The 17,222-nt window shown below is 46.5% G+C and overlaps 1 protein-coding gene across 1 annotated transcript; it reads left to right on the top strand.

Annotated features, from left to right (window-relative positions):
- Positions 1-1,493: 1,493 nt before the first annotated feature.
- LOC119295490 lies at positions 1,494-14,987 on the top strand. The gene is made up of 9 exons (XM_037573923.1): positions 1,494-2,269; positions 4,090-4,275; positions 4,775-4,867; positions 5,569-5,751; positions 5,857-5,959; positions 6,041-6,226; positions 6,972-7,948; positions 13,269-13,717; positions 14,406-14,987. Exons 1-9 carry the CDS (start codon positions 2,042-2,044, stop codon positions 14,461-14,463), a joined length of 2,463 nt encoding a protein of 820 aa, XP_037429820.1. The 5' UTR covers positions 1,494-2,041; the 3' UTR covers positions 14,464-14,987.
- Positions 14,988-17,222: the final 2,235 nt, after the last annotated feature.

The following is a 17,222-nucleotide window of genomic DNA, read 5'->3' as shown; positions in this document are numbered from 1 at the left end:
GTTTTCCCTATGCAACCATATTAAATGGAAGGCACACATACATGAAGCGTACATCTCTGAATGTTACTCCATCCGTTCCTAAATATAAGTCTTTTTAGAGGTTTCAAATGGACTACAACATACGAACGTGTATATACATATTTTATAGTGTAGATTCACTCATTTTGCTCCGTATGCAGTTTTTTGTTGAAATCTCTAAAAAGACTTATATTTGGAAACAGAAGGAGTATACAGTAAATAAATAACTATATGCGACTTTTTTTGAGACAAAAGTGCAAAACAACTACTCTTTTGGGTTGTTACAATCTTTAGTCAGCAGATCATGTAGTCTCGAAGGGACCGTAGGAATCAGTAGTTGATGGCGCCGCTAGTTCATGAGCAAGTATGTCATGTTTCCTTCTGATAGCACAAATATGGTATGAACTGAACATCATCAGGCTTGTCTTAGTATACAGATAATCGGGTAACAGGGTGACCAAGAAGGAGCTTGCTCAATCAATTATTTCACAACCGTAAAAAAATCCATCTCCGAGAGACCAAGACAATCTGGCCTCCATATGCGCACGCCAGGGAAGACATGCCAATCGAAGCACCCAATAATTCTACTTTTTCCCCATTCCGGCACACACCAACACTCCGGCTGACACCCAAGAAATCGTTCTTTCACCCAAGAACCATCTACAACATTCCATGGAAACACCTGGCAACAAAAAATAGTGTTGAAGATGTTAATAGTAAGTTGACCTGTAGATAAGGATTATCGGGTAAAGGAGAGCAATTTGAGAAGAGTTAGGATACTGCTTGCCTCGGAGTTTAGCAGGTTGTGAAAGAACGAAGCCTCTATCTAATGGTTCTTCAGGCGATCATTGTGGCAATGGTTGACGGCGTCGGCTACAACTGAGGATTAGGCAATTGGCTCGAGCAGGGACTGCAGTCTGCAACCAAAAGATGGTTGAGTACATCGTTGTGAGGAGGTACAGCAGCAAGAATGGAACTTTTATAGGAGGAAGTGGCGGTGCTCCCTTAATTAGAGTTTTGACACACGGGAACAGTGGAAGGCTGACGTGGCAGATGTACTAAGATAATTGGTTGCATGTTGTTGCTGATGTGGGTAGGCTGCATGTCAAGAGAAATTAAATAGTGAGGAGCTTCTATTTGGATATAGTAGATGGAGTTGTGAGTGCATTCTATTTCGGTGCATGGGTTTGAAGCGACGCAGCTTCCACCAACACGGGGGGGCCTGAAAGTCTTCCTCCGTGGGTCGACGGTCGCACATCCCCCAACTGTCTCCGGAGTTTACCGACGACGCAATCCAAAGGCAAAGAAGACCCAACGGCGCGGCCTCCATTAGCATTAGCAGCAAACTGAGCGACGCCGCCGATCAAGAACTGGGAGCAGGACAAGGAAAGGGAGAGATCTTTTCTCCGGCAACCGGAAAAAAGGAGGAAAAGAAAAGAAAAAGAAGGACGAAAAGGAAATCTTGGCTTCAAGTCGCCTCCTCCTCCTCTCTTCTTCGTCTTCCCCTTTCCCCCTCCTCCTTCGGTCCTTCCTCCGCTACTGCTGCGTGCGTGCGTGCGTGCGTGCCGATCGAGCCTCGCACGCGGAGAACACGTCATCGTCGTCATCGCTCGCCTCCCCGTCTCCCCTTCTCTCTCTCTTCACGCGCGGGAGCAGCAGGGAGGAGAGGCGACGAGCCGCGGGCGGGGGCGAGGGAGGGAGAAAAACCTGACCCTTTTTCCTCCCGTCACGTATTAAAAATCCATTTCTTCTCCGTCTTCCCTTTTTCCGCTAATCCCGCTGTCCCTATCCCCTCCCGTCCCCTCGCCGCCGGCCCGGCGCGCCCAGATCGGGACCCCTCCCCTCCGCCCTCGCCGATCGTCCCGCCCCCGCCGCGCGCTCCTCCGGGGGACTCGCCGTTATCCGGCGTCGCCTCTCTCGGCCCGGCTCGCCCCCGTCGGCCGGTTGCTCCGCGCCTCGTCTACGGGCGAGGAGTCGCGGTTGCGGGGGCTTCGGGGGAGCCAGCAAGCGAGCTCCGGCGCCCATGGTCGACATCCACGAGTGCGCCGTGGTGCTCGTGCAGGAGCCCGACCATGCGGCGGCGGCGGCCAACCCGGACCCGTCCTCGATCTCCGCCCACGCCTGGCGGCCCTTCGAGGATGCCGCGGCCGCCGTCGTGGGCCGGATCCAGCCGTCTGTCTCCTCCGAGGACCGCCGCGCCGCCGTCGTGCACTACGTCCAGCGCCTCATCAGGTGCAGCGTCGGCTGCGAGGTAACCAGCTACTCCCTTCTTTTTCCGCATGCTCCGATTCTCTAACCATTATGCTTGCCTTGCTCTATCGTTTGCTTAGAAGCTCCGTCTTCCTTTGCGCATCAAGGGCATGGGCACGGCGCTGTACCCTTGTTAGTTGTCTCTGACGTTCTCCAGATCATGTCTATGTAGCTGTCTTAGGATGGTTTTACGAGGATTCCGCTCAGTTGTTCGGATTCAACCTCTAGGTGATGGAAATATTGTCTGGATAATCTGCTAGGTGCAATTGGGCAGTGCTGCTGCTCATTTCATACTTACTATGCTTCCCGTTCTGTTTGGCTCTACCATAATGCCCTACTTTTTTTTATGCTATATCATGCTATCACTAGTGATGCCGCCAAACTCCCCGACTTTCCTTTCTGCATCAAGGACATGGGTGCCGCCAAACTCCCCGACTTTCCTTTGTGCGTCAAGGACATGTGTGCCATACGCTTGTAGTTATATGTGACGTAGTCTCCGGGTCATGTCTATGTAGATGTCTTGGGATGTTTTAGGAGGATTCCTCACGCTTGTTCTGATTCATCCTTTAGGGCATGGAAATGTTGTCTGGATAACCTGCTAGGTGCAATTGTGAAGTGCTGCTGCCCGTTTCATAGTTACTATGCTTGAGTTTTTGTTTAACTCTACTGTGATGCGCTAATGGCTAAAATATGTTTTTTAACGCCAGCGCTGGTGATGCCACCAAGCTGATGCACAAGTTGGCACTAGCGGAGCTTGAACCTAATACTAGGACGGGCCATCAGTAGTAATTAAAGTCACCTATAAGCTAATAAGCAGCATACAAGGTTATATCCAGTGTAAATTGCAAAAAGTTGGGCGGGCCATGGCCTGGGTTGGCCCCAACATAGCTCCGCCCCTGCAAGTTGGTATATTAGAGATCCTGCTCTTATGGTGCTGGAGAGCTAGATTTATCATGCTTTAGTTGGGCCCAAATGTTTTTATGACATTAGTGGGCATGCATTCTAGTTTCTCACGTTGCATGGTTTAATGGTGATCTATTTATGTGAGTGAATTGATGAATGACGCGTGTCTGGGCACTGCATCGAACAACATCGACTTTGTTGACCTTGGGGTGGCCAGTTGGTTGTATACGTATGTAAATTAGTGACCGTTCTCATGATGTGGCTCTCATGGTCTTTTGGTGCCCTTATTTTATATTTGCACGTGCAAGAAATTTCATGTCCTGACTTCATCGGTATACTTATGGATTTGAGTAACGTGATATTTGCATATATGTTGCCTATTAGGTATATGTCGTTTTTGGATTATTGTTAATGTGAAACACATGAGGTCTGGTGAGTGGTTGCCATAACTTGAGATGAATGGCACGTGTATGCTTATTTTGGTTTTAGTGAGAATCGGTAGATTGGAAGGGTTCCTTATTTGTGTCATGCATGCTCGAGTGCTTTTACTAGATGATATCTCATTCTCACATGACAAACATGCAAGTAATATTGGCACTTCTGGCACGTGTTTGAGTCATCTCTGTGACACCGATGTTTGTGCTGTCTACGCTTCACTATTAGCGTCGATGACGAGGAGGTTGTGCAGTACAACTTCCTCATTCTCACATGTACAACTTCCTCAGTTGTTCTATGAAGAGTTCTTCAAGAGGTTCATAGATAACCTGGAAATCTCAGATTTCGTCATGTACAAAAATGGGAAAATAATTATTGTTTGAGATTTTATTCCCCTGCCGAGACTGGTGCATCTTATTTTTAATAATTGGACAGAATGTGAAGTATACAATTAACCTCTTATTTTCTGTGTGGAAAACATAGGTGTTTCCATTTGGATCTGTTCCACTGAAAACATATCTTCCTGATGGAGATATCGACTTGACTGCATTTGGTTCCACAAGCTCTGATGAAAACCTAGCAAATGAGGTTCGCGCTGTTCTGGAATCAGAAGAACTGAGGAAAGGTGCTGAGTTTGAAGTGAAGGATGTCCAGTATATCCACGCTGAGGTTTGCCGCTTCGACTGTGTTTTTTCAATATTACCGATTAGACCTAATTCATACACTTCTAAGTTGCTGCTATGACTTCCGACATATGCTTATTTTTTATTTACTCTATACAATGTCAGGCAGTGTACATTTATATTTAATTTATCCAGCTACCTTTCAGTGTCATGGAAACATTTCTGTCTTACCATACATGGGACTAGTGACAATAGAATAAATAATCCATCTTTGTGTACGGTATCAATAACACATGTGAATATCCCAATGTTAGTGGCATACTGCCAATGATAAAATAAGTAGTTGACTGCATTCAAGTGTATTGTCCAGTAGTTGACTGCATTTTTTCTTTGTTCTCCCTGTGTACATGGATATCATAGATCATTGTGGAAGGTCACTTTTTGTATTGAACTGCTAGGGATTGTGCAGTGGTGGACATGCTGTCACATAAAAATTCTGTATTTATCGTCCAAATGTTTCAAATGACAAGTCTTCCCGATGGCAGGTGAAGCTGGTCAAATGCCTTGTCCAAAATATTGTTGTAGACATTTCGTTCAATCAGATTGGTGGACTCTGTACGCTTTGTTTTCTTGAGCAGGTAACATCTCAAAAGCTGAAACATGTCGTCGATTGTGTTTTTTTCCTTTGATGCACAGATCTATCTTCTATCTGATATTTGATGCAATAAAAAAAATCTTTCTCTTCCTTTTGTGGCACTCCCTCTGTAAAGAAATATAAGAGCGTTTAGATCACTAAAGAACACTCTTATATTTCTTTACAGAGGGAGTGGGGCTTAGGGTGAAAGGTTTTCCTCTTATTAAAAAATTTCCCTGAAAATTGATTTTTGTTTTTTTCATTCAATGGGGTTAGATGAAGGGGAGCCTTGGCGCAGTGGTAAAGCTGCTGCCTTGTGACCATGAGGTCATGGGTTCAAGTCCTGGAAACAGCCTCTTACAGAAATGTAGGGAAAGGCTGCGTACTATAGACCCAAAGTGGTCGGACCCTTCCCTGGACCCTGCGCAAGCGGGAGCTACATGCACCAGGTTGCCCTTTATTCAATGGGGTTAGATGATCTAGTTCTTAATATTACTATTACTTTACTCAATTGACATACTCCACAACAAATCTCTTGATTCGGAATTAGGGACTCATGTATTATCTGATGAATCCACTTTCTTTTACACTTCTGTATCTTACTCTATCTTGTTTTTTAGTATTATCTAAAATAACTGATGAATTATAAATTTTTAAGTCAGCCTGCTCATTGGCATGCATGTTTATAACCATCATGTTTTACAGGTTGATGAAAGATTTGGAAAAAAATACCTTTTCAAGAAAAGCATAATGCTGATAAAAGCCTGGTGTTATTATGAAAGCCGCATTCTCGGTGCCCACCATGGTTTAATTTCTACCTACGCCTTGGAGATATTGGTGCTATATATTTTCCATCTTTTCCACAAGTCTTTGGATGGTCCATTAGCTGTAAGTTCTGACTTAAATTTGTATTCCACGTTTGTAAAATTGCTGCTGACCTAGGATACACAAATTCCCACCCCATGGGTGACATAACTGTTTCCTCTGCTGCAGGTCCTCTATAGATTTCTGGACTATTATAGCAAATTTGACTGGGACAACAAGGGTATAAGCTTGTATGGTCCTGTACCATTGTCTTCCTTACCTGAGCTAGTTTGTAAGTGAATGCAGTCTGATCTGTTCGTTTGGTTGAAATTTTGTTGTCATCATTGGTCATCACATAGTTTTTCTTGCGCAGCCGAAGCACCAGACACTCATGATGTTGATTTCCTTAAGCGGGAGGAGTTTCTCAAAGAATGTGCACAAAGGTTTACTGTCCCCCCTAGGAACTTTGAGAGAAATACTCGACTGTTCTCAAGAAAATTTCTCAACATAGTGGATCCACTGAAGCAGAACAACAATCTTGGGCGTAGTGTCAGCAAAGGTTTCTTCTCTGCTTCATCATGAAATTTGTTTGTACAGAGGAAAAGTGCGCTTGAAATTGTGCCATGCAACTTTAGTCAACTTAGAATGACTTGATGCTTAAACTTGATAGTTCTCAACTTACATTGTTTATGAATTCATTTTGGTCTCGTGAGTAGCACTGCCTCTCAGGGGAAGAATGTCGGTTGACTTCTTTTTTGTCAAATTTGAATACTTGCATTACATGTAGCTCAGGTCAGCTTTTGGGCATAATCATCTCACCACCAGCTCACATAATGGGTGGTTGCATTTGGCTTCCCACATTTCATAGCTTTACTGTTGATGTTTGCTTGTCTAAATTTGGGTTTTTGTATCTACCTTCTCTAAACTTGATTGTTTTAAATTTTACCACTAACTGCAACTAGTGTTATTTGGTCTGTCTTGCTTTTGCTACATTCTTGCTGCTGCTTGTCCCTGCTTTGTTTCTCATCGGGCCAAGAGATTTATTTCAGTTCAGCACAGAAGCAAACTTTCAGCTACTTAACCAAGCAGTACCACTGTGCTCACTTGCACTGCATAATAAGCTAGAACTTGGATACTGATGGCATTGATTTATATTATGTTGCATGGATAATTGTGGTTTGAATCCAACCCACAAGCATTATGGTATGCTGCACAGTTACTTTTGTGCATTAAGCTGTTTATTGTCCAAGATGCTTATAGCAGATCTTTTTAATTTGCTGGCCTAATATCACTGTGATGCGCAGGTAACTTTTACCGGATACGCAGTGCATTTGATCTTGGTGCCCGGAAGCTTGGGAAGATCCTTCAAGTGCCTATCAATTCTGCTGTGCCTGAAGTGAATCAGTTTTTTAGGAACACATTGAAGCGAAATCACACTATGGTAAGGCCAGATGTGCAGGACATTGCACTGGACTTCAATGTTGAAAGAGACAACAAGGGTTGTTCACCTTTAGACCGTAATTCTTTTGGTGATGTATCTGATCAGTTCAACAGCATCAGTATTTCAGATGTCAATAACCATGGGTCTCTGAAGGAAAAAGAACAAAATCCTATGGCTGAGCATGGGGAAATGAAGTCTGTTTCAAATCCTGTAACAAGTTCTATTAGTACGAGGAATAACAGTGACTTCTGTGAGACTGCACCATCAACTAGTGAAACCTTGTCACCTGGGAAAGCTCTCTATGCACCACATCTCTTGTATGAGCCAGGAAATGGAAAGGTTGGTGTCAATCATGATATAAACTTGGCACACCATGGGATGACATCGAAAGGATACCCAGGAACTAAGTATCGCAATGAGAATTCACATCCAGTGGATAACTGCTTACCACCATCTAAAAACTCAGATAGCAATGGGGCACATGTTAAAGAGGTAGGTGGTGATGGAGGTGCAATCAATGACATTTTATCAGATCTCGCTGGAGATCACGGAACAAATTTGTATAATCTTTCCTATGCACAAGGGTGCCAACAAGATTACCCAGTGAACCATGATTACCCGGTTAATCAAGTTTACTATCAAATGCCTGCTCCACCACCTGCACAATATCAGAACAATCGCTCACCAAATGGCCATAGCAGAAAAAATGGTTATGGGTATGCTGGCACAAGTGGAATATCCCCTGGTTCTTATCCATCTGGCTATTTCGTTGTAAGGCCATTTTATCAACCGGATGATACTATGCGAGCTCGTGGAACAGGCACCTACTTTCCTGACCCAGTATGTTCCCTTTTTGTACATTATTATGCTTATATACAACTTGAAGTCACATTGAAATTCACAACTGTTAGAACAGGGTTGTGCTGTGTGTGTAGTTATCATATTGTATAGGGGCTTCTTTGCTTATTTCCCTTCATGTATATGTGCTGGCCTGTTGGCCCGATGGAATATAGGCTCACTTCATAACATGGTATAAGAGCTAGGGTTAGGTTCCCCAGCCGCCGCCGCCGCCTCTGGTCGCCGCCGCCGCCGCCGCGGCCGCCGCCGGCCGCCGCTCCTCTCTTCATCGAGCCTCTCCCCTCTTCTTCCTGGTAGCTGCTGCCGCCTGCTGGTCCAGGCCGCCGCCGTTCCAGGCCGCTGCTGCCGCCGTCCTTCCCGGCCGGCGCCGCCGCCTCAACGTGCTGCTGCTGCTCTTCAACGAGCTGCTGCTGCTGCTGCTCCTCTTCTCTGCTGCTGCTGCTGCTCTTCTTCAACGAGCTGCTGCTGCTGCTCTTCAAAGTGCGACTGCTGCTGCTCTTCTCCTCCTGGTCTGCTGCTGCCATCAAGCTGTGCCTCCTGCTGCTGCTGGTCTTCAACGAGCTGCTGTTGCTGCTCTGCTGCAATGGCGCCCTCCACCACCACCGGTGCTGTCCCAGTCCCACGATGTCCTGTTATCTTCAACGGACAGAACTACAGGGACTGGGTGCAGCACATGAAGCTGCACATGAGGGGCCAGCTGGTCTGGGAGCACCTCTCTGGTGCACCTCTCTGGTGCTCTGCCTTGTCCCCTGCTGCACACTCCTCCAGCTGAGTTGGCCTTCCCTGTTGATGCCGATGAAACCAAGCAACGTGAGATGCTAGATGCTTTTGAAGAGGCCACTGAAGAGTATCAGAATCAACTCCACTTATACAAGCAATGGACAAATGATGATGCTCGAGCCTCTTCTATCTTGGTGAACAGCATGGATGTTGATCTCACCATGGATGTGGTGGCCCTTACCACTGCATATCAGATGTGGGAGCACCTTCGCCATCGCTATGAGTCTACAGGGGATGCCATGTATCTCTCTGTTGTTCGTCAAGAGCAACAACTACAACAGGGAGATGCTACTGTGGATGATTTCTACAAGGAGATGTCGGCGGTGTGGCGCCAATTGGACTCTCTGGGAGCTGATGTTTGTCGCAGATGTCAGTGTTGTGTGCGGCAACAAGCTAAGCTGGAGGTTCGTCGCCTCTACGACTTCCTCACTCGCCTCCGGTCGGAGTTCGAGCAGAGTCGTGCTCAGCTATTGGCACGCCATCCTCGGCTCTCTACTCTGGAGGCCCTTGCTGAGGTGCGATCTGAGGAGGTGCGCCTACGGAGCACGGGCTTATTGCCATCCTCTTCAGCAGTCCTGGCTGCCCGCGTTCCACCACCGCTGCCTGGTGTGCCCTCTTCTACACAGGTGGCAGCAACCTCCACTAGTGCTTTCTGCAACTACTGCAAGCAGGATGGTCACATGATCATGGAGTGCATCAAGAGGAGGAAACAGGGTCGTCGTGGTGGCCGTCCTCAAAAGGACTCGGGAGGCTCCTCTAATTCTCGTGAGGGCTCCCTTGAGAAGGTTCACCAGGAGATGCTCACCTTGCTGCGCCGCCTTACTGCTTCTGCACCATCCTCAGGTTCTGCTGGTTCTGCTGGTCAAACGTCTGGTCCACCACCGCACTCTTCGTCAGGTACATCTTTGCCCTGGATTCTTGATTCTGGGGCCTCCTTCCACATGACACCACACAGAGATCATCTTTGTGCTGTCAATTCCGTGCCTTCTCCTCTTACAGTTCAGACTGCAGATGGCACTTCTCTTTCTGTTGCCGCAAGAGGGACTCTTTCCACGTCTTCGTCTTCTTTTCATGTCCCTGCCGTTTCTCATGTTCCTAAACTGACTATGCAACTTCTATCTGCTGGTCAACTTACTGACTTGGGTTGTCGTGTTATTCTGGATTCTGACTCTTGTTGTGTTCAGGATCGTCGTACGGGGACTCTGGTTGGGATCGGTCCTCGGCGCCATGACTCTCAGCGCCTTTGGGAGCTCGATTGGCTGCGCCTTCCTTCCGCTGCGTCCTCTAGCCAGTCGGACATCACCACCCCTTTTGCTTCAGCTGCCACCTCCACCACATCCTTCGCTTAGTGGCATCATCGATTGGGCACATTTGTGGCTCCCGCTTGTCTTCTTTGGTTAGGAGTGGTGTTCTAGGGTCTGTATCTGGTGATAGTTCACTAACTTGTATGGGTTGTAAGCTTGGCAAGCAGATACAACTTCCATATCCCTCTAGTAATTCTGTTTCTCAACGACCTTTTGAACTTGTTCACTCTGATGTATGGGGTCCTGCCCCCTTTGTTTCGAAAGGGGGTCACAAATATTATATAATTTTCATTGATGATTTTTCTCGCCACACTTGGATCTACTTTATGTCATCTCGTAGTCAAGTGCTTCAAATTTACAAGTCGTTTGCTACCATGGTTCGCACTCAGTATGATTCCTCTGTTCGAGTTTTTCGTGCTGATTCGGCTGGCGAGTACTTACCTCGTGCGCTTCGTGGTTTCCTTGCTGAACAGGGTACCCTTCCTCAGTATTCCTGTCCTGGTGCACACGCTCAAAATGGGGTGGCTGAACGCAAACATCGTCACGTCCTTGAGACTGCTCGGGCTCTTCTTTTATCTTCTGCTGTTCCCCCGCACTTTTGGGCTGAGGCTGTCTCTACCGCTGTTTATCTCATTAATATTCAGCCTTCTGTTGCTCTTCAGGGAGGGATACCAGTTGATCATCTAGGTGATGGTCCAGCTGATTATAGTGGTCTACGCCTGTTTGGTTGTGCCTGTTTTGTTCTTCTCCACCCTCATGAATGCACCAAATTGACTGCTCAGTCTGTTGAATGTGTTTTCCTTGGCTACAGTTTGGAGCACAAAGGTTACCGTTGCTGGGACCCTATTGCTCGAAGACTGAGAATCTCCAAAGATGTCACTTTTGATGAGTCTCGCTCCTTCTACCCTCGTCATTCTTCTACTGCCACAACGAGTCGTTAGTCGAGCCTCTCTCTTTTTTGACTCTACCTGATTCTTCACCTTTATCGTCACCTGGTAGGTCCACTCCTAGCCTTTCACTTGTGTCTGCTCATGAGCTTCAGCTTACACAGGATGAGGTTTCTATTCCTGACTCTCCTACTCGGGTTGAGCCATCCACTCTCTCTCCTTTTCCTTTTACCTACTCTCGTCGTGCTCAACACCCTTCTCCCTCTGATGCGCCACCTTCCACTTCCCCTCTCTCTCCGCTTCCTTTTGTCTACTCCCGTCGTGCTCGGCACCCTTCTCCCTCGGATGCGCCCACTTCCACTTCCACTCCTTCCCTGTTGGGTCCCATTCCTTCAGAACCACCTACCCCTCCTGCTCCTCGGTATAATCTGCGTGATCGCCACACTCTCCAGCCTCCTGCGTACTATGTTGCTGCTGCTACCACTCTTGTTGAGCCGTCTACGTATCGTGAGGCTGCTGCTCATTCTGAATGGCAGCATGCTATGGCAGAGGAAATTCATGCTCTTGAGCGCACAGGCACTTGGGACCTTGTACCCCTGCCTACAGGCGTTAGACCCATCACTTGCAAATGGGTCTACAAGGTTAAGACACATTCAGATGGTTCTCTCGTGCGCTACAAAGCTCGTCTTGTTGCGCGTGGCTTCCAGCAGGAGTATGGTCGTGACTATGATGAGACTTTTGCTCCTGTTGCTCACATGACCACTGTTCGCACTCTTTTGGCTGTTGCTACTGTTCGGCAGTGGTCCATCTCTCAATTAGATGTCAAGAATGCCTTCTTGAATGGTGAGCTGCGGGAAGTGGTCTATATGCAGCTGCCTCCTGGCTATACTGTCTCTGATGGCACTGTCTGTCGCCTTCGGCGCGCTCTTTACGGGCTGAAACAAGCTCCTCGTACCTGGTTTGAGCGTTTCTCCGCCGTCATCACAAGGATCGGGTTCTCTGCTAGTGTTCATGATCCTGCTCTGTTTATTCACACTTCTCCTCGCGGTCGCACCCTTTTACTACTCTATGTTGATGACATGATTATTACATGGGCTGACCACCAATTCATTGATTTTGTGAAGAAACGTCTACATGAGCAATTCTTGATGACTGATTTGGGTTCTCTTCGCTACTTTCTTGGACTTGAGATCATTTCTTCCCCTGAGGGTATTTATCTCTCTCAAGAGAAGTACATCCAAGATCTTCTCACTCGTGCCTGCCTCACAGATCAGCGCACGGTTGACACTCCTATGGAGTTTGGTCTCCATCTTCGTCCTGGTGAGGGTGAACCCCTTGCAGATCCCACACGCTACCGCCATCTTGTTGGGAGCCTTGTCTATCTAGGCATCACTCGTCCTGACATTTCTTATGCTGTGCACATTCTAAGTCAGTTTGTCTCTGCTCCCACTCAACTTCACTACAGTCACCTTCTTCGTGTTCTTCGTTACCTTCGTGGTACCGTGACTCGTCGCTTATTCTTCCCTCGCTCCAGCTCTCTTCAGCTTCAGGCCTACTGTGATGCTACCTGGGCCAGCGATCCCACTGATCGCCGCTCTCTCTCTGCCTATTGTGTTTTTCTTGGCTCCTCCCTGATTGCCTGGAAGACCAAGAAGCAGAATGCTGTATCTCGCTCCAGTGCTGAGGCTGAGCTGCGAGCTATGGCGTCCGTGACTGCAGAAATTACTTGGCTACGATGGCTTCTTCAGGATTTTGGTGTTTCCACTGCTACACCGACCCCTCTGCTCTCCGACAGCACTGGGGCACTCAGCATTGCCCGTGATCCTGTTAAGCATGAGCTCACCAAGCACATCGGTGTTGATGCCTCCTACACTCGTTCTCAGGTGCAAGACAGAATTGTGGCCCCTCAGTATGTGCCCTCGGAGCTTCAGCTTGCTGATTTTCTGACGAAAGCTCAGACACGGTCCCAACACAGCTTTTTCCTGTCCAAACTCGGTGTCCAAGATCCCCCTTGAGTTTGAGGGGGGGTGTTAGAACAGGGTTGTGCTGTGTGTGTAGTTATCATATTGGCATTTCCCTACATATTCATTTTATTTCACGTTTATCCATATGGAGATGCTGAGATGAACCATTACTACTTTTCCTGTGTACTTGAATAATTTCCTTATTGGAGTCACTGTACCTTCTGTACATGAGGCTGGAAAATAATCCTACTAATATGTTTCTGTTGCAGAATTAGGTTACTTTTGCAAGGTTAATGCGCATTTGTGTTGTTTCGGCTTGTCCGTCTTGTGTTTTCCCTGAGTTTGTCTGTCTTTTTGGATATTGCAGACTTTGTGCAAGGACAGGCCACCCGCTGGACGAGGGGAAAGAGGAAGACATAGTTTTCATCCAAATCACTATCACAGGGCTCACCGCTATCCCAGAATGGATATGCCTGCAGATATGGTGCTGTCGGAGGAATGGAGGCAAGTGCCAGTGCCGCCATTGCAGATTTACATTCCTGGTGCAAGTGATCATGGAATTCCCTCCCCGTTGAATATACCATTATCATCTCCATCCCCCCGGGCTCCAAGGGATGGTATTCATCGCAATGGTTTTATTCACCCACAAGACAATAAACTTGAATTTGGGACTTTGGGGGCATTGCCTTTGGAAGTTAAGGGTACTTCTCAAGACCATCCTAACAAATCTAGTTCTGCCGCCAACAGTCAACCTTCTGCACCTGTAAGCCCTGTGTCTTCAGCATTAAATCCCGGAAAGGGTTCTAATCGGATGAGGTACGTATGATGCATTACTTTAGTCGTCAAAAGTATTAACACCGTCTCTTTCATAGGAGGGCCACCTAGCTGATAGCCTTTATCTTTAGATGTTGCAGCTGGATTATTATCTTTTGATACACACTTTCTTCAACATATTTTTAGTGTTAGGCCAGAGCTTCTGCAAAATATATTAATATGGTCATTATCCAGATCACTATATTATGCTACTTACTATATCTGGTGGTCTGCCCTTGCTCTCCCACATTACTAAAAACCACTGCTCCCTATTTTCCGTACTTCACTAAAAGGACCGTCCACATTAATCTTCATCACTTCTATCTTGTCTGTTATGTCTTTCCTTTGGGATACTCCTAATTAGCATGGCCGAACCCGTCCACACTCTTATGTTACTTTAATCTTCATCGCTTCTGTCTGTTATGTCTTTCCTTTGGGATACTCCTAATTAGCACTAGCAAACCTTGTTGTCTGTCATGTTGATTACTGATTATCCCACTAGTATGGTTAAGACTGGGCAGTTTAACATGTGCCATCCCCTGTAGGCTTCTGATTGGTATATGGCATTCATGCATTTCTCTTCTGTCTTGTCTGTTGCCGCATTCACCTTTAACTTGTATGCTCAGTTCACATGCATGCTTTCAGCATTGAATCATTCACAATCGGTAATTGCGTAGTGTACAATTTGCAGGAATGGTGGGCCATATCATCTTAAGGACAACGGCGATTTCCCGCCACTCTCCAGCTGACGCAAGACATAGTTGACCATTGTGTACCAAAGACATGTCAAGCCAAGAGAAAGATGCCGATACATCGTGCACACCCGGTGCGGCAATAGCAGAGGGTTAATCTACCAAATAATTCACCATCATGTACATCCTGACTTTAACTTGTCGTTCCCAAGTCGTCATCAGAGTTTCACCGTGCCGCCGGAACGCAGCCTGCGCTGCTGTGACTGGAATCTCATGGTGACCCCCCATTTCCCTCAAAAAAAGAAAAGAAGAGGAAAAGAAAGAATAAGCACAGCTTAATCTCTGTCTGTGCCATGTAGATACTTTGTTGGGGGGAAGGAAAAGAGCTAGCCTAGCTTGTGTTGTTTTGTGGTGATAGTGTAATCTGTCTGGTTCTCGGAGAGGCCTGTGTTGGAAGGCCCCTTGCCTGAAGTAACATTAGATGCTTGATGAAATTGGTAGGTACAGAGTTAAAACTGTATGTGATGTTAGATTTATAGTTGGTCGGAAAATTAACCAGAGATAGTCATAGTTGTGCTTCATCACCGTTGCGACAAATGGCTACCCCTGTTTCTTGTGCTTGTATTCCACCACTATATCTTCTTATTGTAGATTTTAGACGAAGCAGGGGAGAAAATCATGATGCAGAAAGTGGAGGCGATGAACGTTGTTGCAATCTGAAATAGGCATGTCAGATTGATTGAAAGCTCTGAAGAAGCTTGAGGTAGGGCTCTCATCGCAGCGTCTTGTTCATGGCTTGGATGGCGTCGGTCCAGTCCATGCTTATCACAGCAGGAGGGTGGAGGCTATGAGCGAGTCCACTACGGCCTCCCCAAGTCAAAGTCCGGTAGTCCACGATGCATGCGTTTGCTACACTAGTGTGCTCTCACCGTCACATAATCTTGTTCAGATGTAAGCTTTGGTAGGCCCCTGGAAAGCCACTCAGATATGATCCGCAAATGTGCTGAGAGTCTCGCGTTTCTCACCGTATACCAGGCGGCCAGCTTGAATAGACCAAGCGCATTGCATTACTGACCAATCAGCCAAACTGGTAGTGGAAAAAGAAGTGCCCGCTGAGCTGAAAGACCAAACCGAAATCATTCGTGGAGTGCGTCAACGCGTCTTGCAAAGAGTCATGAATCCATCAGAAAATAATAGCAGCAGCAGAATAGCATGTAACATCTGATTTAGGCATCTAAACATAAGTTTGCAGAGAAAGTCGGCCCTTTTAGTTGTTTCTGAGAGCTCCTGCGTCCAGCGCTCGGGACGGGCAACAGTTTGCACCCAAGTTTTTTCCTTTTTCGAAACGGAGTTTGCACCGAAGTTGACCCGACAGAGAATGGTAATAGAGCGGAAAGCTCCTTGGTCGCACGGCGTCTACTGGTATGCATATCCACATCCACGCCATTAGCCTGCATCTAGATCACCATTCACAATCAGCATTGAAGTCGCCGTGTAGAGCAAACGCTCACATCACGCAGTATCAACTCACTACCAAATTGATCGGCACACTCTGAATATTCAGGTCTGGGTACAATTGCAGAGAGGGGAATGAGGAAGGAAGAGGATGCCAGATAGTTGGTATACAATGCCAACACAAAGGCTATTTTTTAAAAAAAAAATACATTTTCTTATTAATTTACAGAAATAATGTGCTGATTATTCCTTTAAAAATAATAATACATAGTCGGCTAGGTGGCAGCCGACTGGCTCCTGTAGGCTACAGGGAAGACGATTGGGACTAACTGGTTTCCCCTAAGCCGATTAATACTAATTGATTTCCCTGTAGTCGATAGGTGCATGCGCCCATTTTCTCACCCCCAACGTTTCTCGTGTCTGGGTTTCCGCTTATATCTCGGGTGCACATCTAAAATATTTCACATCAAAACATATTATCAAATACTAGCGGAGCAACTATGACAGAGAAAATGTCTATTGAATTATATTCAATCACTGGCTCCGGCTCCGGTGATTGAAGGTCGCCGTTCGTCGTTGCTTCACACGCTTCAAGGGTATAATTCAACAGACATTTTCTCTGTCGTAGTTGCTCCGGTAGTATTCGGTAATATGTTTCGATGTGAAATATATCAGGTGTGCACCCGAGATATAAGCGGGAACTCTGAAGCGGGAAACGTTAGGGGAAAGGGGGGAGGGGGTGAGAAAATGGGCGCATGCACCTATCGGCTTCCCTGTAGTCGACAGGGGCAGTCGGCTGCAACCTGGCCCACTATGTATTATTTTAAAAAGAAATTAATCAGCGTATTATTTCTGTAAATTAATAAAATAAGTGTATTATTTAAAAAAATAGCAACACAAAGAGCATCTCCAACATCCTTTGTATATTTGCACTCAATTGCTATTTTTGTTTTGAATCGAAAGTGATTGATTGTCTTGATCGATGGTTACAAGAGTATATATATCCCCTGGAGAGATGCGACGATCCCGAAGAGATGCATCGGTTCTAGGAGGACGGGAGAGAGGCGACGGTTGCGACGGATACAGGCGTCCGTGCGAGCGCAATCGCTCGTTCGATGGGCAAGGGAAGATTTCCCTTAATTACAGATTATAGTTTAATCTTAACACCCCCCCTAATCTACGCTTGACCATGTAGAATCATCTTCACGATTATCCGGGAAGCTCTATCATCTCAAAAGATTCTCCTTCAAAAGTTCTTCATAAAATCTTTGATGAGATCCTGAAACACATACTCACAAAGAAAGATAGCATAATATGATGTCATTAAAATAAGGATATCTCAAGAGAGACCCCCCCTGACA

Source organism: Triticum dicoccoides, chromosome 4B (genome assembly GCF_002162155.2).
Source record: "Triticum dicoccoides isolate Atlit2015 ecotype Zavitan chromosome 4B, WEW_v2.0, whole genome shotgun sequence".
In the NCBI taxonomy this organism is placed as follows: Eukaryota; Viridiplantae; Streptophyta; class Magnoliopsida; order Poales; family Poaceae; genus Triticum; species Triticum dicoccoides.
The sequence above is the reverse complement of the archived record's forward strand: the minus strand, read 5'-3'. Positions and strand labels throughout refer to the sequence as shown.